The sequence below is a fragment of the Malaclemys terrapin genome, chromosome 2, assembly GCF_027887155.1.
Source record: "Malaclemys terrapin pileata isolate rMalTer1 chromosome 2, rMalTer1.hap1, whole genome shotgun sequence".
In the NCBI taxonomy this organism is placed as follows: Eukaryota; Metazoa; Chordata; order Testudines; family Emydidae; genus Malaclemys; species Malaclemys terrapin.
The window spans coordinates 201,234,555-201,260,243 of NC_071506.1; the positions used below are offsets into that span (position 1 = coordinate 201,234,555).

General features: G+C 41.9%; 1 protein-coding gene across 1 annotated transcript in view; it reads right to left on the reverse strand.

Annotated features, from left to right (window-relative positions):
• Window positions 1-25,689, reverse strand: part of ITGA9 (integrin subunit alpha 9) — a 296,310-nt gene that overhangs the window by 90,382 nt on the left and 180,239 nt on the right. The window contains exon 18 of the mRNA XM_054019618.1: window positions 23,212-23,362. Within this exon, the coding sequence (XP_053875593.1) occupies window positions 23,212-23,362 (151 nt within the window). The remainder of the gene's footprint in view (window positions 1-23,211; window positions 23,363-25,689) is intronic.

Here is a 25,689-nt window from a genome sequence, read left to right on the forward strand (position 1 = left end):
TCCGCCTTGTGCGACTGGGTCCCTAAAACACTATTTATAAAACAAACACAGGGTAAGGAAATGAACAACTATAATCTTCTTTTTGAAGTTTTGTTTCTGAGAAGTCACTTTAAGGTCCTGATCCTGCAATCACTTAGGGCTCGTCTGCTCTAGAGGAGTGTAAATTCTACTGTACACTAGTGTGTTGCTCACTAACTGGCCCGACTAGACCCTTCAGGCAAAAGTTCCTTAATGTGCACTGATGTAGTCCTGTATTAAACAGTACTATACAGGGAACTTTTAGTGCATGCCAGCTGGCTCCACACAGGCCAGTTAGTGTGCATCACACTAATCCACACTAGAATTTGCACCCCTCTTGTGTAGACAAACCCTTATACTCATGCCTAAGTGCTTGCAGGACTGAGGCCCAAGTTAGTAACCATACTTTGATCATGGAGGATAAGAAAAAGTAGGGACTAAAAAACCAAAAAACTGTAGAATCTAATCTGAAATATTTTTTCAACTCTTTAACGGTTATGATAATAAACTGTTTCATACATAATTGCTTCATTATTACATTGCAGGTGTATTTTACATTCCTGATTGACTATATCTGATAAACTACAAATTCTGTTGATTAATTCCTTTGGAAGAACTGTATTAGAAAAAAAATCACCGTTGAGAAAAATGGGTTCTCAAGGTAGATTAACTATGGGCCTATGTGAAATGCAGTGTGTTTGTGGTCTCAAACCAATTCCCGCCGAACAGGTCCAGCCCCACACAGCACAAAAATCCTTCAGAATTGGCACCAGTTGGGACCTTGGTTCGATTCTCACCATAGAAGACATGGCTGGACATACTAAGGAAAATAATAGTAAGCGCTAATTGCTATATTTGCACATTATGGTCCTGATTCAGGACAGCACTTAGATATATGGTACATGCTTAACTTTAAGCATGTGCTTAATCTCCATTGTCTTCAACGTATGCTGTGCTGAATAGGGATGTTACCCTGACTACATGAACACATTTCTCCAATAATCAGGTCAATTATTTAGATCTGTAATTAATATTAATAGCCTCGGTCTTCTGTGCAGTATACCTGAAAATGTATCTGTTCACAGCTAGTGAAACAGTTTGCTAAGCCCTTAGCCACTATACACTTGGCTAGGCAAGTGCCTCTCATTACCCTACCTTAAAAGAAAGTCTCAACTCTGATGATATTTGAGGGTTTTGTTTTTTTTAATTATTTTCTACTCTTGCCTTGGCTTTCCAACCATGCTGATCGACAGCCTCCCTAACTGTGGTTTTCCTAGGATTTTAAGGGGATGATTTTTGCTTTAATTCCATCTTTAACTCTCATCACCCCACACTCTTCATAATGTTTTCATTTAAATGTCTTGGATGTTAGCAGTTTCAAGTTCATTTAATATGGCTTACAGACACCACCAGGGAATATTATCTGGCTTTCTTCCATGTAACACCAAACAAAAGTCACTGAAGAACTCAAGTCACTGTGACTCACACTTTACATAGAGAGAAAGAGAGCAATTGAAAATGCTGTAGTTCTTCAAAGCTTTTATAAGTCGACCAATCTGGGCTGAGTATCTACACTCACAGCAAGTGCAGCACAGAGTTATTTAATCTGAGAGGCCCCTTCTCAGGCACCAAACAGAACTATTTTCAGTGCACAATTACAGTACCTGGGTTTTACATTTTTGTGCAGTATGGGATTAAAAAACAAAAAACAAACAAAAAAAACCCCTGCAAGAATTAAGAGATAATTGGCAGTATTTATATATGAGAATTCCTGTCTGCACTGTACAATAATCCAACTTGAAATTATTTAAGTATTGATTCTAATCATCTTAAAGTGCATCTTCAATGTTGTCTAGTTTGTCACCCTGAATGCTGTTCTCTTTCTCTCTTCTCTACTTACAATTTGGAAGCTGAATGTCTGCTTTTTTCCTCCCCTCATCAACAGCATTGTTTAGTTTCTGGACTGATAGTTAATATTTCCTTTATGTCCACAGGCCTGATCATGCCAGCTGCTGATTTCCCTCAACTTCTTTTGATTTCATTGGAATTTGAGAGCATTCAGCAAGTAGCTCATGGGAGGGGCTCAGCACCTCACAGGATGAGGGCCCATAGTCCTGATAAAGTAAGTTTTGCATTCTTAAATCAAGAAACAGGTGAGTGAGAAAAGTACTTACACCCAAGCTTTTTGTACTGTCAACATCCAATTTTCTATTCCACCCAGGGCCGGCTCCAGCTTCTTTGCCGCCCCAAGTGGTGAAAGAGGGAAAAAAAAAAAAAAGATAAAGCCGATCAGCGGTAATTCGGCGGCAGCTCAATCGTGCCGCTTCATTCTTTGGCAGCAATTTGGCAGCGGGTCTTTCGCTCCCTCTCTTCCTCTTCGGCGGCACCTCAAAGAAGAGAGGGACTGAGGGACCTGCCACCAAAGACCCGGACATGCCACCTTTTTCCATTGGCCGCCCCAAGCACCTGCTTCCTTCGATGGTGCCTGGAGCCAGCCCTGATTCCACTCCCATCTAATCACAAGATTCTTTCACAAAGCCACAGTTGCTGACATTACAGCGGGTATGCAGAACATACCGGCAACATGAGAGGACATAGGATGAATCTCTTGTTTCTAATATATAGAGTGGACTGGGAGAAACAAGGAATCTTCTTACCTATAGCTGCAGGCTGGTCCATTTACAGTTGCAGCTGGTCATAACTTTAAAGCAATGCAAGGTCCAAGAAAAATTCTCATATGCATTTCAATGAATTTTTGGTAAAACTAGATGTGGACTTCTAGTCTAAGCAGACAACTAGCAGCAAAGATCACCTCCATTCTAATCCACTCTCTGACACCAAGTTCACTCAGTAGCCTCAGGAAACACTGCTTTTGTTTCACCGTTTGGAAACAATGTGCCCAGTTCTCAACCCGCCAAGATCAAAATGCATGACAAAGACCCAGGATGAGGGACACAAAATTACCCATGCAGGAAACTTAAAACGAGAAGGTCTTGGTTCCCGTAAGTGTAAAAACGCTTTCTATAACCTCAACTTCATGATTCTTATGCTAGTGTAAATAAGTTCCAACAATAAAAGTGAGGGGACACCAAATTTGTGTGGAATATAGGTAACCACAGGCACATCTACACTGGGGGAAAAAAACAAATACGCAGCAGTGGGGCTAAAAATAGCAGAGTAGAGGTTCCTGCTCAGGGAGGAGCCTGAGCTCTGAGACCCCTCCCCTCCACCCCCGTTTTCAGAGCCTGACCAGAGCCACTTTTAGCTCCGCAAGTTGACCCTGGCTCAAACTCAGTGCAGTATAGACATACCTCAAGGGACTACGATGAGGGACATGAGTGATATAATAATGAGAATGCCCACTGTTGTGAGTATAAATTACTGAAAGTGTGCAAATTGACCTGTTAAGCATAACTAAGTAGGAGAAATATTACCCCAGGGAAACAGCCGCAGATAAGGACTTGCACAATTAGATGTTTTTTAGAGGGACCTAGACAAATTAGAGGATTGGGTCAAAAGAAATCTGATGAGGTTCAAGAAGGACAAGTGCAGAGTACTGCATTTAGGATGGAAGAATCCCATGCACTGCTACAGACTAGGGACTGAGTGGCTAGGCAGCAGTTCTGCAGAAAAGGACCTAGGGGTCACAGTGGACGAGAAGCTGGATTTGAGTCAACAGTGTGCCCTTGTTGCCAAGAAGGCTAACAGCATTTTGAGCTGTATAAGGAGGGGCATTGCCAGCAGATCGAGGGACGTGATCATTCCTCTCTATTTGGCACTGGTGAGGCCTCATCTGGAGGACTGTGTCCAGTTTTGGGTCCCACACTACAAGAAGGATGTGAAAAAATTGGAGGGTCCAGCGGAGGGCAACAAAAATGATTAGGGGGCTGGAGCACATGATTTATGAGGAGAGACTGATGGAACTGGGATTATTTAGTCTGCAGAAGTGAAGAATGAGGGCGGATTTGATAGCTGCTTTCAACTACCTGAAAGGGGGTTCCAAAAAGGATGGATCTAGACTGTTTTTAGTGGTACCAAATGACAGAACAAGGAGTAATGGTCTCAAGTTGCAGTGGGGGAGGTTTAGGTTGGATATTAGGAAAAACTTTTTCACTAGGAGGGTGGTGCAGCACTGGAATGGGTTACCTAGGGAGATAGTGGAATCTCCTTCCTTAGAGGTTTTTAAGATCAGGCTTGACAAAGCCCTGGCTGGGATGATTTAGTTGGGGATTGGTCCTGCTTTGAGCAGGGGGTTGGACTAGATGACCTCCTGAGGTCCCTTCCAACCCCGATACTCTATGATTCTATGATGTTTTCATGATTAAAGTTTCAATATCTACTTATGTTTTTTGGTGCAGTTGGACTGAAGACTATTTTCTACTTGGGAATCAAATCAAGTAGTAAATTTAAAGAACAGTGGGATAGAATAAATAGACTTTTGGCTTAGAGAAATTTTTTTTTTTTTAAAAAAAAAGGATGTTTAGGGAACTGGCATTGTCCCTTTACTCATTAGAGACAAACATATTCCCACAACCAATTGAAACCAGTTCATAGTTGTATTGTAAATGATAAATTCTTCTGCTCAAAAAATGAGTGTTTAACAAGATCCCAATCCTAAAAACATGCTCATGCACTAGTAACTTTACACACGTATGTTCACATGCATGACATTATTTATATGTGTAAATATCTGCAGGATCACACCTGAATGAATCTGTCCTTCTCTTTTCTATTTAAAAGTATGTTGGAGGGAAAAAAATCTCAACAGTTGTTTTATAAAGAAAAAAGTTTTCTTTGGCATTAGACACAGATTTCCTGTTCTATTCCATGATCTCATTAGTAAATGTTGTGGACACACCCCACCCCCAACTTCCAGTAACCCTGGCTCCACAGCTTGGATTCTCTGCTTATTTTGGGAAAGTGACTATTTCTAGGTCATTAATTAAATTTTCTCCCTCCTCCCTAATTGAGGCTATTTATGGATCATGAGATCACAGATCTTGACCTACACAGGAAGTCTCTGAGTGAAGAGGGAGAGAAATATATATTAAAAAACAGCCCTCTATATATTGGATGTTTAAATCTTTCTTATTCTTCCCCTCTCTCTTCTGTAAGTGTATTTTTAACTGCGGCAATTCCATATTCAAATACAGCAACTAAGAAAACCTAAATGTTGATGGAGAGAGAGTTAAAACATCTTAAAAAAAGTATTAGCATTTGATCCAAACCAAGAGTTTCAGGAACAGGCTTACAAAACATGACAGCTTTTCTGTAACTCTCTCTTTCAAGATACAAGTGTGTGGGAGTGGGTGTAGCATGAGGGAGGGGAGGGAGGCACTTCTGTTATTTAAACCAAAGCACTCCCATTCTGAGAAAGTTTAACTGCTTTACTACCAGACCTCGTCTTCTCCTCCTTTGCCCCCGTTTTAGCTGAACAAACCAATTAGATTTACTTCTGCTTGATTTTTGTCTTTAAAATATTAGATATGGCAAGTCTTCACCTTCCCTGTGTTTGCTGGAGGAGTGGAGAACTGGTGGTGATGGTGGGGAGGAAATGTTAGCCCACAAACTGAAGGGACAGGGGTATTCATTATTTTATTAAGTCAGCATTTCTCCCAGCAGGAGTTTGAGTTAAACAGGTGTTAATTTTTTTTAACTGATAAAAATCCTCTCCCCCCCCTCAGTTGCTCAAGATTCAGTGTTTTGTCATAATCTCACTTGGTCTTTGGCTCAGATTATTTGTGGCATCTCTAACATGCACAATAAAAGTAAGGGTTTCTGCCTATTTCACCATACGCAGTAGTTTGAAAGTTCACAGGATGAGAAACACTTCTTGCCATATATAAACTGACACTTTGTTTTGGAATAAAGCTTTTAATTACTGTTGGCATTTATAAGGTACCTGCTGATAGTGATTAGCATCTGAAAAGTGACATCATTTGCGACACCATCAGTGTGGGAGCTCTGTGTCAGAGACCACACACCAACCAGTTCTTAAACCCCCAACCTGTGTTAATACTGGTTCAACAATCAAAAGGAGACAAGGTAATATAGCAAATTATTTTGTTTATTCACTAAGGGCCAAATCGTGGCCCAGCCCTGTGTGGACTACACATAGGGGAACTCAAACCAGTCAGAATAGTAGCCGACTCTTGAATTGCTGTCTAAATCTTGACCAGAACCAAAAACCGAACTTTTTTTTAAGTGTCAAAAAGTTCAAATGACTTTTTCCCTTCCTTCATTTCCTTGCACGTCTACCACTTCCTAGTTCCAGTTGGGTCTGGAATCAAATGCTACAAGAGAGGCTTGCATGAGAAATATCTCCCGCCTGTCTGGAAGCAGGAAGTACTGGAAATTTCAAAAGGAAGCCTGTTCTCATGCAATTTCCAGACCAATTTTGCAAATCTAAGGCTTTGGATAATGTCTAGATAATCATCCGAATGTCTGAAAACTTATCTGAACCAAACTACCAAAGCCTTCCAACGTTCGCTCATCACTATTTAAATGTCTTTAGCAATCATGCTGGAGTTACCTCTGGAGTTCCATTTGCCTACATCTTGGAGAAGAAAGCTCTGGGAAATGTTGAAGTAAGATTATCATCAGCACAAATGTCAGTTCATTCATTTTCTACCAAAAAAGGAAAAGACTGTTCCCCTTCACAGGAAAGGTTGAGCTGGAATCCTCTAGCCTTCATGGTATTTTAACAGAGACTCTCTTAAGCAGGTCCTGGCAGAAAGCACTGCTTGCACTTGGATTCGTTTTTATTCTCTCTCTTTTGAAATCCATTTTGGCTCTCTCTTTTTTTTTTTTTTAAGAATCCCAAACTATGAAAAAAATAATGTTAATAGGATGACATCATTAAAATAAGGTCAAGTTGTACGTCCCTTTATAAGGTTGCACTTATTGTTCACTGTGTTATCGTATCATCTTTAATGAACAGATGAGACCATGGATTATTTAGATGCTTGCTTGTAACAAAGCAGTGAGGGGCAGTATACATTTTTTGTTTTTGTCATTCAGTCAAAGTACCAAAATAAATTGTTGAAAACTTGAAGGAGAGTTACCCTAACTTCCACTAGTGTAAACCTGATCTAAAAATACAGGACAGTCTCATAAGCTTTATTTCCTTGTTGGATGGCGAAATATCATCAGGGAGTGACACTACCAAAAGATAAATAAATCTTTCTCAACCTGTATAATCAGGCTATCTATTGAAAATGTCCAGTGATTTTTTCGCGCACAGCTTTAACTTGTCCTTTATAAAGCTCACTCATTAAATACTCTGGCTCAACTTCATTAAGGCGCTTTACAAACATCTTGCATGTTGCAAGTACTTCTTGACATAGAAGAGTTATTATAGGCTAGAATGGACCCATACAGAGAAAAAGAAAGCAAGCCAAAACAATAAACAAGCCCATTGTTCAGAGTTGTGCTTTGCATCCCCAGCATTTCAAAATCCTTCACATGCAAAAAACGATGTGCAGTTTGAACAGTCTGAACAAAATAAAACTAAGTTTCATTTGAGGTCTATTACTTATCCCTCTGTACACGCTGTTCTCTAGGTGAGTTAGGGTGCCAACATACCCTGGGTTTTTACGGAGTAAGGCACTGGCTCACTTCATAACCTTGACCAAATAACTTTTATTGCCTTGTACTTCAGTCAGCACAGCTGAGAAACAGGTAAAAACTACATCATGACTGGAAATGAGATGCTGAGATTTCCTAGGTAAAGGAATTTAAATATCACACATACAGAATGTACACTCTTTGTATAGTCACATGTATAGAGCAATCTATTTATCCTGGATACTTCCAAAACATCTGTCACCTTCACATCTAAACTCACTGGCCTATAAACATAAATCAGAAGGTATGCGTGTTTCTTAGGAAAATATTGATGAAAAAAATCAAGATTAATTTCAAACAGGATTCATTGGTTTACTGGCTTATAAATTAACCCAAGAACTAAGATTTTTCTCCCTACATCAGGGAACTAAGGTGACTGGGGAGATTAGTGGTCTGATTTTCAGAGATGCTGAGCATCCATAAGTATCCTATTGACTTCAATGGGAGAACATTTACACAGTTATTTTTGGCTTAATCCAATTGTATTCTCTCTCCTCTTTCAAGTATTCTGCTCTGCTACCCAGAAATCTTACACAAACTTCTTTCCAGCCAGGAGCTAATTACCGATCTATAGGAGGAGATTGATAATGCCACCCAGTTTAGCCTGTTATTTCTGTGATGTGCACTGCAGTCACCACTATTGTGTAGACAGAGATGCATCAGTCTTGTTATTGCAAGCCTCAGGACCACAAAGAAATTCATACATTACTACCTTCATTACTCCTTTGCCACCTAACTGAATGGTATGCAAAAGTATTAATGGACACATCACAAGAGATTAACAAAATGATCTCCCTTCACTTTCATGTAAGGAAACAGCAGTTAGAATAAACTTCCATCAGTAGAAAGAATGGTTATGGACAACAAGGACATTTTAGTTCGCTGTCAATCGGGAGGGAGATTTTATATTGTACATCTATTCATATTGGGGTTATTTTAGAACATATTCAACCCCTTTGCCACACACACACACATACACACACACACACACACACACACACACACACACAGAGAGCCCCCCATTCATTAGTGAGACAAAATAAAAAGACAACTGTGTACTTGCAGCCAAGCAAAAGAAACCTCATTTCCTAGAGCCAAAACCGAATATCTCTCACATGCTGCAAATGGCCAGAATACAGCCCTTTTACTGCAGGTACTTTGTGGGATGCAGGTTATAACCACTACTGAATATTAAAGTCCAGGGAAAAAGCCAGCCATGTGCACATTTCACTCTTGACAAAAGTGGAACTACGTTTGCTGAGTCTGTTTATAAGTTTGATCATAACAATTCACTTTAGTACAATTTTCCCCTCTAAGTATGGAAAGGGACTGTACCATAGTTCCTAAGGTGAACTCTAATCTCAGTGTTGTTTCTACCACCACATTCTTTTACAAAATAAAAATAAATTAACTTAATAGTGAATGTAATCAAAATTGGTAAATGTCTGTAGGGCCTTGTTAAAGTAGCGTATACTGTACAAAACTATTTTAAGATTCATTCATTTGTAGAAATTATTCACCATTAATAAAATGTTTTTCAGGTGTTCAAAAACCCCTTGGAATTTAACATGTGGAATAAGATATCTAACTTCAGGAGCCAGACAGAGCTGCAGACAGATGGCGGGAAAATGTGTTGCATATATGAGGCCAAGTCTACACTACAAATTTACATTGGTAGAACTACGGCACTCAGAGTCTAACCTTCAGTGCAGACAGCACTACGTTAGTGGGAGCGCTTCTCCTATCAACATAGCTACCGCCTCTCGCAGAGGTGGATTAACTACGCCGACAGGAGAGGCTCTCCTGTCAGCGTACGGACACTCCCCAACTTACGCAAGCGTTCTGTTTCAGAACGCCTTGCGTAACTCGAATTTTGCGTAAGTCGGGAACGTATACCCGACCATTAAGCAAAAAAAAAAAAAAACCACCACTTTCTAGCTTATGGAACTTACGGAACTTTTCCCGTAAGTGCAGATTTGCATAAGTCAGGTTTGCGTCTGTATTCGCGTCTTCACTGAAGCACTACAGCAGCGCAGCTGCACCGGTGCAACTGTGCCGCTGCAGGGTTTTAAGTGTAGACCTTCCCCCAGTCCAGTTAGAAGGCTTTCCAGCTCATTTTCCCAATGGCTCCATTAACTGCCCACATGAGAAAACATACTCTTGGCTAGAACCACTTGAACTGTGCTTCTGCATTTCCTGCAAGGAATCCAGAGACTTTTTTCAGAGCTCATATTAGCAGTCCTTAGAAGTCTCCTGGGGTCATGTGGGTAGCAAACACAGGTACCTGGCCAGGAAGCAGTCTCCAAGTAGCAGGATCACCATAGCTGGGGAGAAAAGCAGGCCAGCCAATCACACTAACTGCTCACCACCTTCCAGACACACCAGAGACCTGTTTCAGGGCATTAGGGTCCAGTGTCATCCTCTCTAGCACCGAAGCCCAATCACCAATCTCTAGAGGAGTAACTGGATGCAGTTGGAAATTTCACAGAATCAGTTGGACTTGTAAGATTTTTGCCATTCTCTGAAGAGCAGCTCACGAGATTTTATTGCTACTGAATGCAAAGCCTTGCTATGCTTAAACAAAGCACACAAGATCTTTTTATAGGGGCAAAGGTAACATGCCACATTTATTGAGAATACAGCAATTAGCATACCCTTAGCCCAGTCCAGATCTGCAGGTCACCTCCTCCACATACACCTCTACCCCACCCAATATAACGCTGTCCTCGAGAGCCAAAAAAATCTTACTACATTATAGGTGAAACCGAGTTATATCAAACTTGCTTTGATCCACCAGAGTGCGCAGCCCCACCCCACCCCGGAGCCCTGCTTTACCGCGTTATATCCGAATTAGTGTATATCCGACCACCCTCTTTCCAAATGCTTTTGTTGCTCTGCACATACTTCTAACACTTCCTGTAACAGTTGCCAGTGGAGAATGCAGCTTCTCCAAGCTGAAGTTAATAAAAACACATCTAAGCTTCACAATGACACAGGAGAGGCTGGTCGACCTTGCAACCATCTCAATAGAGCATGAGCTGCCCAGACTGTGGACCTTCAGGAAGCAGTTCAAATCTTTGCAACCAAGAAGGCACGGAAAGCACTACTTGGATTATTCAAACAGATAAAAATGCCAGTGTTTACTATGCAGACAAGAAAAGTTACATTTGCTGTTCAGGTGTTTGAAAGTTAAGTGTTAGTTAAAATTTTTGAACAAGGCATTTTAAGTTGTTAGTTCTCCTTTATTGGGGTAGGTAGCAGAGCAGTAGCATAAGAGGAGTAGAACAGGAAGAAGGCAGAATTGAGACCTTTCAAAGTTTTGGCCCAAGTGAGGGGACATGGGAGCGTCATTTGAGCTCCCCGTCTCAGGTGCCAAAATGTTGTGGGCCGGCCCTGTTAGATTAACAGTTTGTACAGCGAAATCATGCGTGACTAAATTTCCCTCACCCCACAAACTGTACACCCTCCAGCTTTGTGCATTGATGCTTTCCAATATGTTTTGTAATAATAATTAAAATAATACATCCATGTGATGAAGAGGAGAAATTGCCCACCAGCACGGTAGAGTTAAGGAGAGCCTTTGGGCCCAGCTAGCCCCACCCCATTATACCTGTAGCCAATGCCAGGCCTGGAGAGGAAAGAAAAGGAGAGAGGTGACTGGCAAAGAGGGAGGAGCTAGCTACCATCCTACCTGAAGGGAAGGATCACTAGCCTGCCAGCCAAGGCAGCCACTAGTGAGCACCAGAGCACTGTCTCTCAGCCAAGGGAGACTGTGGAAAAGACCTTGGAGCCTCTAGCAACCAAGTTAACTAGGTGACTGCAGCCCAGAGGCATTGTGGGGTTCAGCTTCACCAAACTTACAGCTGTCCCGCCTGAAGGAACCTGGGACCATGCCACCATAGATCCATGAGAGGGTGCCATGGGAGGCAGAACACTCCAGCAAATTGGACTATAAGGGCCATACTCCAAACTGAAGGGGCACTGATAGGCAGTAGCCCAGAGCAGTGGATTTAGACCATGTCTACACTAGCACTTATGTCAGCAAAACTTTTGTCACTCACGGTGTGAAAAAAACATTCCCTTGGGCAACATAAGTTTTGCCAGCATAAGGGCTCATGTGCACAATGCTATGTCATTGGGAGATGCTCTCCCGCCAATACAGCTACCACCATTCCTTGAACTGGTTTTATTATGACAACAGGAGAGTTCTCCCCTGACAACATAATGCGGCTACATGAGCGTTCTTACAGCAGCACAGCTGTATCAGTGCCGCTGTAAGCTTGTAAGTATAGACATGCCTTTAGACTTCCTGCTCAGCGTGCCCCCTATTCAGGGGTCAACTCACAGAGGACCCTGGGCTGGGACCTGGTGGAATGGGAGGCCGGGGTCCCCGGGCCCCTCCTGCCTGAAAGACTAAGGCTCCTGGACCAGAGAAACAAGGAGCCACCACAAAAGTTGTTTTTAAAAATTAAAAGCAGAAAAAAATTCAAAATGACAAAAATAAAATGCAAGAATCAGTATTAATTTCATAGAGGAATAACAAAAAAGATGTTAATTTTCCACTGTGTTTTCATACTGTAAACTGACCAAAAGTACACATAAGAGTGATTCATGAACACTAACAATATGGTATTCAAACGTTATTTAAACACTGCAATTCACCACTGCTTAATTTTATAAGGAAGATATTAAATACCATAAGCAAATATAGTTGGTATCAGTTCTTACATGTACTACAAAATAATCTAATAGAAAACCCTGTAACTGAAAAACCTTTTAAAAGATTAACTGGATGCAGAAAATGTGATAGAAAATAGCCAGAAAAAAGCCCCCAGAGTTAATTTTTAAAGTGTAAAAAATAATATTTAGCTTATAATAGTAATAATAACTTTGACACAGAGCATTTCCTGGGGATTAATTAATTTTAAGTCAACCTAGAGCCAAATCCCTCCAAGTCAATTATTAATCTCTAGGAAATGCCTTTTAGAGCCACATTCATTTACTTCAGCTCCTTCATCTACAGAATCCTGAACTCAAGACACGTTAACAGGTTTTGCACAGCAACAATTGAGGACATTGTCAATCCCTAAAACAGTGCAGGGAGAGAGCATAGTATGTAGTGAAAACTGCATAAACTAATGGTAATGTTGAAGTCTACATATATAATCCATTACTTATTGAATTGGTATCTTGAAACAGGTTTGATTTTTTTTTAAATAAAAGCTTAGCAGTTCACTTGTAAGGCTTTATTTTTAAGAGGTGCTGCCTTGTTTTATGGAAGAGCTTTGTAGCACAGGCTCTCTTTTCCCACTGCTAAGTGGAAATTATTCAATTACTATTCTGCAGATGGTTGTAGTCAAATTCATACACAGGTTTCCTGCACTCCTCCCACAGTAAGGTTTCTCTGCAAAACTTCTGTGGACCAGGAATCAGCCTGGTTTAAAACTTCACACAGCTTGGTTGTTATGGGTCTGTTGACATTACTATGAGAGAATGTTGCTTACTCACAACTATCAATTCAGAATCATGCACTGGAAAAAAAGCAACCAACCTAACACCCCATTTGAAAGGAGTTATGTTTTGAAACTTTCATCTCTGTGCTTCGCTCCTCCATGCACTATGAAATGTCACAAGAAGTGTTTTCTTGTGCTCCCGCTCTTTTCTGTACTGAAAGAACGGATTACCAGCCTTATGCAGTGTTGTCAGCCTGTCAGAAACCTCCTTTGTGTCAGAGAGAAGCATACCTAGCTCTGATAACATGAATTTACCTGGACCCTGTTTGAATCCCTTCCAAAGGTGAAAGGTTACTGCAGAGGGACGGGGAGGGAGAGAAAAGAGTTGTGCATTACTTAATTTCCAAGAAAAATGAAGGCACCTCTGAGGGAGCATTTCATTTTACTCTCAAAGGAAGGGAGGAAAGTCTGAGTAACACAGAACAGAGGAGGGAGAAAGAAAGAAACATTCTGGAGCCAAGCATAGTGAAGTTTTTCTCACACTGGCACTAGACAGGAAGTTCAAGACAGCATCATCAATGCCCTGGTGCACCGGAATAAAACAAAAGGAAAGCAAATCATTTACAGTATTCTGAATAGCACTAGCCCCTGCTTTTTCAACTTGCACCTAAAAGCTCACTTTTGCACTCAATACAGGTAACTGGGTGAATGTTAAGGGCTAGTGATATAAAAGAAGTCAGACTAGATGATCTAATATTTCCTTCTCAGCTTAAACTCTATGAATCTATATATTTCTGAAAGCTCTTTGCAATATTCAGAACATCTTTACATGGTGTACCCTGGTTCTTCAGCCCTTATGCAGACAAAACACCCATTGACTTCAGAGTTTTGCTTGCAAAAGGACTGTGGGAGCATGCCCTATGTTAATAAAAAAAATTAAATGAGTGGGATTCAGTTTTATTTATAGATCCTATTAACACCACAGGAGATATTTGAGCAAGTAGATGAAAGCAAACAATTACCATCAGTTCCTGCCATAGAGCAGTGATATACAATGTGCCACAGGGCAAGCACCACTTAAACAAATATAAGGTTACAATCCTATTGGAATTTCGGTTCAGGATGCCATTTATCTCCTGGCACCATCTTGAGCCGCCTGTCTTAAAAGTGAGCAAAAGAAACTCCTAAGAGAACGGAACTGACCTTTTGGAGCAAAGGCTGATAAACTTCTAGATTCAAGTTACAAGTAAAACAAGCGAAGAACCAACTGCCTGGTGCTATAAAGAATAAGCCATTGAAAGCTGACTGTTCCTTAATGGCCTCTAGAAAGGTCATTAAGCTGGGTTTAATTTGGTATTTAAACCGCACTCCTAAAAGAGACAGGGGACATGTTTTGTTCCAAAAGGTGTGTCACTCTGAATGCTATTATATTATTGCTAAACCTCAGTGTTAAAAGCAGTGCTAGCTAAGAGTAGAACCACCAATTTAAGTTGGTGGGGGGGAGGAGATATTACTTAAGCATTTTGCAAAATAAATGTATATTTGCTCACAAAAGAAAAAGCTGTAATGATCTTAGTTGATCCTCTTCCTCTCACTTTAACCATTTCTGTGTCTTTACAGGCCTATTATTATATTTGAAGACCCATGAAATGTATAACCTTAAAGCCATCTAAACTGCCCATATTGAACTTATGCTGTTTACAAGGCACTTAATGAATGGGGTAGTGGGAGAAGAGACCTAGAAAAACATTGTTTAATCAATGCAAGAAAAAGAATTAGAAGAAATAGGAGTAAATTGCTCCCCACAAAGACAGGGCAGAATGATCTGTCCTCTGGAGGACTGACTATGTAAAAACAACTGTGATCAAGTGTAATGAGCTTATAATACATTGAGAACTACTCTCTTCAGTGGATATGCACTGGATTCAATGTTACATGTCAGCACTGGCCAATGGGAGGAAAACATTTTTCTAAAAGTAATGGGAAAAAATATATATAGGTGAAATTCACCTCTGTGTAGGGGGCCAGTAGATAACCTATGCCCTACTTAAAACCCAGTTAGGTGGGGTTTAAATTTCAAATTAAACTCAGATATAAAAAGTAACAAAACTTTACATTGGACATTTATTAAATTGTTTTTAAGAGGATAAGTAGAATCGGGACTACAGAGAGCTTTTCTAATGGCAGAGATCTACTATTTGTATACATTTGGGGTGAAGTTAACTAAAAATAAGATGCAAATGAGAAGTGGTGGTTTAAAAGAAAATAATTTGCAGAATTAAACCTGGTGGCACAGGCACCAACTCCATGGGTGCTCCGGGGCTGGAACACCCACGGAAAAAATTGAGTGCCAGCCACCCGCTGATCAGCTGTTTGGCAGGCGGAAGGCGCTGGGGGGAGGGGTGGAGTGGGGGAAGGAAGAAGCGAAACAAGGGCGGGGTGCGCTAGGAGAGGAGGCGGAGTGGGGGTGGAGCACCCACCCAGAAAAAGTGAAAGTCGGTGCCTGTGCCTGGTGGTTAGGGTGACCAGACAGCAAGTGTGAAAAATCGAGACGGGGGTGGGGAGTAATAGGCACCTATATAAGAAAGCCCCAAATATCGGAACTGTCCCTATAAAATCGGGACATCTGATCACCCTACTGGTTGTTTAAAGTTTGATAACAAACTGGAGATTTTCATTTGATAACCAACAGTTGTGTCTTTAAGCAACAGATAGTCTACTTTCATTTCAGCCTCTGGCTAATAAGTGAATGATAAAATTGAAGCCCCCAGAACTGCTCTCTGGCTACTGCTAAGGAAAAGGATTTCTCTCTTTCCCTCGCTCCAGATTACTCCCCCACATTCCTTTATCCCAGTCTCCCCTTCTTATGCCCTCCTCCCTCCTGAATAGCTCTCATTCCCTGCTTTTGCTGCTCAGAGTTTTTCCCAAATAGCAGCAAAGTGGAATTGACCTGATTCCTGTCAATTTAACTGCTGCCTACATAGTGTGAATAGCAGCCATGAAACAGACCAGAGTAAACCTAGGAAATTAACACAAGAACATTTCCACCAATACTGAAATAATTTGATTTACCAATCTCTGCTCCCCTTTTGTGTTCTCATTCCATACACCTGGGAGCAATCAAATTTACTGCCACTAATGTTCATAGAGAGAGAATTTCAGTGTTCACATCAGAAATGTTTGGGCTCTCAGCTAACCAGGGAACAGAAACAATATCATGTAACTTATCTGACCAATCAGAACTAAGAAACATGGCTTGAATTTAGAATATTCACAATCAGTGTAAAAAAAAATCAGAAACCTGTTCACTAAATGAATATGAATAATGAAGAAAACTGAAGAAATCATGGCGTTCCTGTGGAAAAAACAGGCTAAACTTCTCAAATACATTATTCACAATATATTCGCTCTGCTCTAGGACCGAGGCTTGTTAATTTCACTCAGCTGTTGCTTGGGAAAACTATGAGAAGCAACAGAGGCATTAGAGGTGGCTGATTATGGCCTCATGGGGTCTGCCTAAAATGAAGAAATGACCCATAGTGGGAAATGATGGTCAGCAATGGGCTTCCCCGACCTCTTCTCCCCACATCTAGTGTTGCAAACAGTTTAGGTGCCTAGATTCCTACCTCTCATTATAAAACACTGAGATCTGAGGGTGCTAGGTAAGAACGAAGCATTATTATTATTACTACTTTTGAGTGCGTTTCCAACACTGCTAGAGAAAGTATGGCATGGTGCCTCCAGATTCTGTCACTCTTATTGTACCATTGTTGAAAACGTTTTTATCTTGTCTACATCAGCAGCTAAACGTTTTCAACACCAGCTGAGGAATGGTTAGGGAAATGCTTGCTGCTGACAACCATCGTCAGCAAATGTCATTCTCCTCTTGTGGACAGATTCAAGGAGCACACTGCATCAGTTTACATGAAAGTTAAATTATGCAGAAATTGATGGTTCAGTGTTCTGTCCCATACACATATGTGCCAGCAAAAGCTTTCTGATCATCACTGTTAAGGGGATTTTTCAACCTCTGAATAATAACGTTTTCTCTGAAACATAATTAAGAGCACTGGATAATAAAATATAGATCTTCTAATTCCCTTTTAGTTTTATGAAAATGGAAGTTTAGTTCATGATCTGAAGTGACAGAGAAAAGGGGTCAAAGAAATGTCTTTGTCAAAAACAGTAACAAATACCATTCTTAATCAAGAGGGGAGATTTTTTTTTTTATGAAGACAACAAGTTTAATCCACACACTGAATCATTTCATCAGTTGATGCATTTTAATATATATGATTTATTCATCGATGTGAAAACATGCTCTCTCACATCCGTACACAGCTGTAAAGCTGTATTGTCTCATGCATCAGAGAGCCAGGATTCCGGAGTTCTATTCCTTGTTCTACCACTTACACATTAGGGTAGCTTTGACCAAGCTCTTTAACCCTTCTGGGCCTCAGTTCTCCCATCTGTAAAATAACGTTCACACAGGGGTGGTGTGAGGTTTAATGAGTTAATGTGCTTCTACACACTTGGAGGAAAGATGTTAGTCTTGTGGTCAAGGCACTGGAGTAGGACTCAGGAGATCCAAGTTAAATTCCCATGGTACTGCCATAGATATTATGTGTGACCTTGAGCAAGTCACTTAATCTCTGTGCCTCACTTCCCCATCTATAAAATGGGGATAATCATGCTTCCTTTCACCCACCCTATGTGTAGTCTATTTAGATTGTAATTCTTCCAGACAGGAGCTGTCTCTTATTGTGCATGTGCACTGCCCAGCACAAGGTAAGGCCTCCAGGTACCACCATAATGAAAATGAATAATAAGCGTGAGTCACTATTCCATTGCACAGGTCTCTCTGGGTGATCACAGCTGTCCTTCACACCTTACTCAGGATTTAGGAGCAAAAACTTCAATCTAATCCTTAGAGAGTGAACACCTTGGGGCAGGAGAGTTATTTACCTATGAAGGGCCATGCTATGCATCCTTGTGGGACAGTATAAACAATAATATCCTTATGTATAACCTTGAGATCCTGGATAAAAGGTGCTATAAATACATTAGATATTATCATGAGTGATAATTTCCTGTTTTTGAATGGGCTATCGCTAAATGATCGCATGCCTCTGAAATTTCAGTATAGGTGGGGTTGGAAGCTCCAACTATTATTAAGGTTGGCTGCCTTTTCTCATTATAAGACCCAGTTTTCAGTTGCTTATAACTTAGGCAAACTTTAATTGTTTGGACTGAAATCTTACATGCCAGGTGTCTGCCTCATAGTGTATGTCTACACAGCAATGTAAGCCCGGGATTGAGCCTAAGCTCAACTCTAATGCCCCTTGCATCCACATACCAATTGTGCTAACCTAGTGCTCAGACCTAGTGTCTTATGACGCTGCAGAGCTGAAGGGGTCCAGCCCAACTGCTTTCCTGTGTGCACATGGCTCCAAGAGTGCACTTGGGTCCCAGAAGTCCTGCAGATGTATCCCAGAGCTCCTGACAGAGGAACCATTCTTCAGGCAGCCAGCACAGTGACTGGAAGCACCATTACTGCCTGGCCAAATGCTCCGGCTCCTCCTCGCTGCTGTGTAGAGCTTGCCCAGAGCAGGGAGCAAACCTGAGAGGTGTGAGGGCAGCTCCCAGTTGCCAGCATGTTGGGAATCCTCCCTCCTCTGGCCGTGCTGAGCGGGGAGCTCTGCCGCTCCCCTTCCCTACAGGGCAGCTGCTTGTTCCTGCTCTGCTCTCTGTCCCTTGCTCCTGGGCTCCCCTGCCCTCCCTGGGGCTGTGTGCAGAGGCGCCCAGGCAGCATGTACTGGGAGGGCGGTGAGTGGGAGCCAGCCCCCAAACTTCCCCTCTGCATCCCAGGGATCCCTTATCCCTGCCTCCTGGGCTGCCATAGGGGCGGAGATAAAGGATCCCCAGGGGGCCCTGGAGCACACTGCACCCCATGTCCTGGGGATGCACTTCACCAGAGGCAGCACTGGGGGGGGGGGTCCTCTAAAACCTGAATTTTATGTCAAACTTCAAAACAGACAAAAATAAATAAAAAAACTAACCAACCAAAAACACCTTCATTGAACCTTCCAGTTTAAAAATTCAGAATTGCAAAGTTTCATTTTAATAGCCCTGGAGACTGATGTCCTAATTATCCTCAGAACAGGTTCACATGGGCAATCTCCTGCCAATGTAACTCAGCCTAGAGGTGGTGAGCCCTTGTCCCAGATTAGATGGCTGAACCCTTTTGGTTGAAATTTTCCTACAATATTCAGTTTGAGACAGATAACTAGAATGAAAAATTTCAGCCCAAATGGTTAAAATTTAGCAAAGCTATAAGCAACTGAAACCAGGGTTTTATCATGAGAAAGATCAGACAACCTTAACAGGGAGTGATATAGAGACGAATTTTAAAAAATGCTGTTAAATATAAAATAATATATAAAATATATAAAAAAAATCTGTTATTAGCAGTTATATAATATCTATGCAACTTTATATTTTTATTTTATTTGTTTTGCATACTGTGACTACGGTCTATGTTTGAACATTTTCCATATTTTAAAAAAAGGGTGTGTCAAGTGATCAGCAGTGCTGACACTCAGTGTTGAGTCTGTTTAATAATGGTGAGAAGCAATGGATTCGAGATGGAGTAAAATAATAAGTAAGTGTACAGGCTTGAAAAGCCAATCCCTTACAGTAGTCTCTGCTTAATGTGTCTCCCAATTAAAAGGACTGGCTGTCAGAAGCTACGGAAAGAAAACTTTGGGCTTTCATCCATGGCACGGAGGACAACTGGCTGTCGAGGAAAAAGGAAAAAAACAGACAGGGGAATAAATGAGGTCTTTTCAATATCAGTCAGTGTGCCCTTTTTCACACCATGAGAAGCAACAGTAGCTCCGCCAAGTAATGTCACTGTCATAGTTCATGCATGCTCAGCTTCCACAAGAAAAAAAAGGCAGCGACAATAACACATTTGTTTAAGTAAATGTTACTTTAATAATTACGGAGTTAGGCCAACATTTTCCTTAAGCCATAATCTTAGGCATTCTGTCTCAATGTCCCTTATACACCAATTTTGTTTTGTTTAAGATGGTGGCTGTTTTAAAGCTTCAAACTATTGTCCTCTCACTTGTAGTTATAACCACCATATGCAAGTTCATTGTATTTAAATCTATGAGGCATTACTCTGGAGACACACAAACCAGAGAGACACTTAACAGTATATCAAGAAGAATATCAGAGGAAGATTATTAAAGCCCATCATGCTAGCCATGTGTTTTTTACCCTAAAGTTCCCCTCTGCTGAGAAAGAATATCATGGAGTTGGTCCCTCTCCACTTGGGTGATATTCATGAAACGGCAGTTGTTGCTAAAAGTTTCTGTGCAACAATAGACTCTTTCACTCAAAAACGGCTCCACTAGGGGGATTCTTGTGAGTCATCATTTTTATTTGGTATTTTATGTCTGGATTTTTGCCTGGGCAATTTTCAACCAGGAACAAAATATGTATTTTTTTTAAAGTATTACAATATGTACTGAGTATAGATGTCAGAAGATGGGAGTGGACCATGGAATTTGTGATTAAGAATATTTCAGACAAATTCTATCCACAGAGGTAAGTGAGTAAGTAACATTGGTACTGATGCAGTCTCTGCACAGCTATAATCCAGTTCCCATCTGGATAAACTATGAGGCCAAATGCAGAGTATTTTATGCTCATGAGAGAGTTGAGTGAAAGAGACTAAAATTGCACAACAGCACTCCTGTCACTCTATCATTTTTAAATGAGACTCTACAAAGTAGTTAGTTGTTTAAAAAGAGAGAGGGAGAGAGAGAACGAACTGCAGGCGCATCAAAAAAAAAGAGCAGAGGTTACACTGCAACCAGTATAGCAAAGGGATTTTGAAAATGTAAAACTATACGCTCACTTGATCTGTGGTGCACATTTTCTTAACAATTGCTAATTTATATTAGAAAGATTCACTAAAGAGTGAGATAAACCTTCCAGAAATTGCTTCCTCACATCTACCTCCGGCCTGCGTAAGACATGGGTGCAAGCTAGATCACTGATGGCAACAGAGTATCATCTTTAGCTTGTTCCCAGACAGTACTTGCCAAAAGGAACAAATGAAGTGCCTCTAGTAGTCTAATTATTTCATGTGTAAAAGACATTCAACCCTAGCTACAGAACGAAACTATATAACTGTTCAAAGCACATCTATTGAGTCCTGGTCCTGTTCCCACTGAAGTCAATGGAAACACTCCAATGGACAATCCCTAGAAATCTACATGTTAACGGGAGTTTTACATCACAGTGTGTACTGGCAGCTGTCATTTCTGTTTGTTTAGACAAAGAGCTACAGCATACATGTAATGTACATTGTCTGATGTGGAGCATTACAATACAGAACTCTTGCTCTGAAGTTTGTAAAAGTAACTGAAATGGAATATAATGCTCAAAACTGAAGGCTAAGAGAATTACTGTCCATTAGAAGTGTTTCCCCACCTCCTCACCCTAGAGTGGAAGAGTTTTCCTTATAACCAAAAACTATCTGTCTTTAAAATATATGGGTGAAATCCTGGCCCTATGACTTCAATGGGGCCAGGATTTCACCCATATATTTTTGCTAGGGTTACCATATCTAATAAATAAAAAAAGAGGACCCTCCACGGGCCCTGGCCCCGCCCATTTCCCCACCCCTAGCCCCGCCCCAACTCCGCCCCTTCCCCGCCTTAGCTCCGCCCCCTCCTCCCTCCCACTCCCAGCCAGGGGGAAAGGGCTGCCCGAGCGCTACCAGCTTCAGGGTTTGCCGGGCAGCCCCCAGACCCTGCGCCCCCGGCCGGCGCTTCCCCAGCGCAGCTGGAGCCCGGGAGGGGAAGTGCCCAGCCGGGGGCGCAGGGTCTGGAGGCTGCCCGGCAAACCGTGAAGCCGGTAGCGCTCGGGCTTCGGGCAGCCCCCGTGCCTCCGGACCCTGCGCCCCCAGCCAGGCACTTCCCCTCCCGGGCTCCGGCGGCGCAGGGTCCGGAGGCACGGGGGCTGCCCGAAGCCGGTAGCGCTCGGGCAGCCCAGCTCTTAAACAGAGCCGAAGAGGAGCAGAGCCTCCAGCCGCGGCAGCTCTGCTCCTCCCCGACTCTTCGGCTCTGGTTAAGAGCCGGGCTGCCTGAGCGCTACCGGCTTCGGGCAGCCCCCGTGCCTCCGGACCCTGCGCCACCGGAGCCCGGGAGGGGAAGTGCCCGGCTGGGGGCGCAGGGTCCGGAGGCACGGGGGCTGCCCGAAGCCGGTAGCGCTCGGGCAGCCCGGCTCTTAAACAGAGCCGAAGAGTCGGGGAGGAGCAGAGCCGCCATTTTCCCAGACATGTTGAGCTTTTTGGCAATTCCCTCCGGACCGGGGTTTGACTGCCGAAAAGCCGGACATGTCCAGGAAAAAGAGGATGTATGGTAACCCTATTTTTGCCCCACCAGTGCTGTAGCTTTTAACTTCTCTATGTTAGCTCAGCATGACAAGACCAATAAGCAATAGCAGACCTTCAGCAAAGAGGGAACAATTGTGAAAGCCATTTGGGATAAAAGTAAATAATAAAAATTCCCCTTATATTTTACAGTCTCTGCTCTTCACAATTTCTTTAACATGTGTTACTTCCATTCAGAACCATCTCTGGCACACCTCTATGTTAAAAGATGATTTAAATGATGATTTTTAAAGAACTTAATTCCTACATCAAATTATGCCCATGAGAAAAAGGCGTAAATCTAAACATGAAGAAATCAAAACTCAGACTCTTTTTGTTTTTCAATTCCATACATTCTACTGTGAATTCTAAAACAACCAACCTCTTTCTAAACAACCACCTTTCTTTTTCATTCCCATAGCCATCTCAGCACCAGCAATACATCAGTCCGATATGATGTGTAGAAATACAAAGTCCATTATCAACACCGATTAAACTCACAAAACAAATAGCGTAAGTAAAGATCTAAGATAAGCAGGTACAACCTCTTAGAGTTCCTTGGAGATGTGGCTATTTAACAGTGGGTCCCAATTTGTCCCCAGATCTATCAGGTATGTTAGCAGTAACATTAGAAATCCTGTCCTCAGGGAGATTGTCCTTTCTTACCTTTTGCCACATTTTGATAAAGAAGAGCTCCCTGGAAAAGTTGAAGAACACGTTGGTATCATAGGCATCGTCCCCAATGTTAGAGATGGAGATATTAAGTGAAATGTTCTTTACTGCTCCCAATGCCAGATAGGGGGTTTTCTCATCAACACTGTAATCAGAAGTGAGAACACAAGTTAGTGCCTTTCTTTCTTCCTTCCTTCCACCTTCAATTGTTTATGAGACCAAAAATCAATATTAAAATGTATATCACATGTGAGATGTGTACATAATGGTACCAGTATAGGACTGGGTGCCAGTAATGTCTGAATTCTAATTTTTGCTCTGACACGGGCTATCTTGCTGACCCTAGGCAAGTTTGTAAAACTTTTACAAACCCTCTTTGTAAAACTGAGATACTTATTTTAACCTACTGTACCATCACAGAGCTATTGTGAGGATTAAATAGTTATGGCTTATACAGTGCTTTTACAATAAAGCTCTACATAGGGGCTAAGTATTGTCATAGTAATATTCAAAGATAAATGCTCTTCTATTTTGTTTCCTAAAAATGGAAAGTTATTTTAACATTATAGTAACTTTCTGAAAATCCTCTTACTTTGAACTCTTCTGCTGAAAAGGACAAAACCAAAGAGGGCTAGTCAACATCTAGAAATCAACTATATGCTGAAAAGGAACATTAAGACGTTATAACCATCCACTGAATAATAATCAGATTGGAAGTTTTTTGGGGGCAGGGATTGTCTTTTTGGTCTGTGTTTTTGAAAGAACTAGCAGGATATGGGGCTCCTAGGTGCTAACACAAAGCAAATACATCTATCCCACATTATTTTTTCTCTCTCACACACACACCCACACCACGTCACTAGGTATTTGCAGTACATTTAGGCAGTGGCCAGTCTAGAACCAGAAAAGTTCCTAAATAAGCATAAGATAAAGTGTTAATACACCCAAAAACATAGTACTAGGAGTTAAATGGAGGTAATGGAGTGAAATAAAAGGTAGTATGATGAATGTAAGTTAGAAAATAAACAGAGGTGCCAAAGCAGCCTAAACATAACCAATCTGGATTTGATCATTAGTGTAAAAGGAATCCAGTTCCACTTAGGCCTGGTCTACTCTTAAAATGAAGGTCAACATAGCTACATGGCTCAGGGGTATGAAACATCCACCCCTTGAGTGATGTAGCTAGGCTGTTTTAACCCCCAGCATAGAGACAGCTAAGCTGATCGAAGAATGCTTCCATTAACCTAGCTACTGCTGCTGGGGAGGTGGTGTGCCTACATTGACAGAAAAAACCCTTCCATCAGCATAGGCTGTTACACTACTGTCAGTGACAGATTAATGATTTTGCCGACCCTAGGCCCTGAAATAATTGCCTCCCCACTCACCCTGGCCCCGCCACGACTCCACCCCTGCCCTGCCCCCATTCCAACCCCTTCCCCAAAGTCACCGCCCCAACTCCGCCCCCTTCCTGCCCCTATTGAATCCCTTCCCCAAATCCCCGTCCTGGCCCCGCCTCTTCCCCCAGCGCACCATGTTCCCCCTCCTCCCCCCTCCCTCCCTGCCCCACGAAACAGCTGTTTCACACTGCAAGCGCTGGGAGGGAGAGGAGAGAAACAGGACGTGGAGGCAAACTGGAGTGGGGGGGGAGCGGGGAGGGGATCTTCTCCGTGGGTGCTCAAATTTGCCGCCCCTGCAAATTTGCTGTCCTAGGCCTTGTCAGCCTAGGCGATATTACACCGCAGACTACAGTATTATGCCTTCATAGCTATGGCACTGTAGCTATGCTGCTATAGTCCCTATAGTGTAGCCATACCTTTAGTTACCATGGAAAAGATGGAGGATGTCACTGGGAAGGAGTTGTGTGGTGGCTCAGAAAAGAGCCTTCTAGTGGCATGTCAGGGAAAAGCGCCAATAAGGAATTTCAGATGAGGTGCAAGCAGCAAAGTCAAAAACATCCTTTAATTACCATTAATTTAACATGCACCCACACCATGGTAGGTATCACCAACGCCTGCAGCAGCATGCACACACACACGGTATCGTCAGGAAGTCTGCTGTCTGACCAAGCAGCGTTTCAACACTGAAAATAGTTTAAATGATAAGAACTCCTATGGAGTCTACTAGGATTTCTATCAAGGAACCACTGTGCCTGGGACTTACACGGGTCTTATGTTTGCACATTCTGCTTTACTCAATCCCAACTCAGAAGGAAACCTTCGAACAACACTAATTTACATGAGTGGGTTTATCTAATGTGATTTTGCACCTTCACTTCTGACTTTAGCTTACCTCTGTTTAAGAGTCCAATCCTTTCAATGTACTACACAGAGCCCACCTGCTGACCTCAAGTTGATTTCCACACATGATGAGCTTATAGGAACAAGTGTCAGAGGGGTAGCTGTGTTAATCTGGATCTGAATCTGGATGTGTGGCACCTTATAGACTAACAGACATATTGAAGCATAAGCTTTT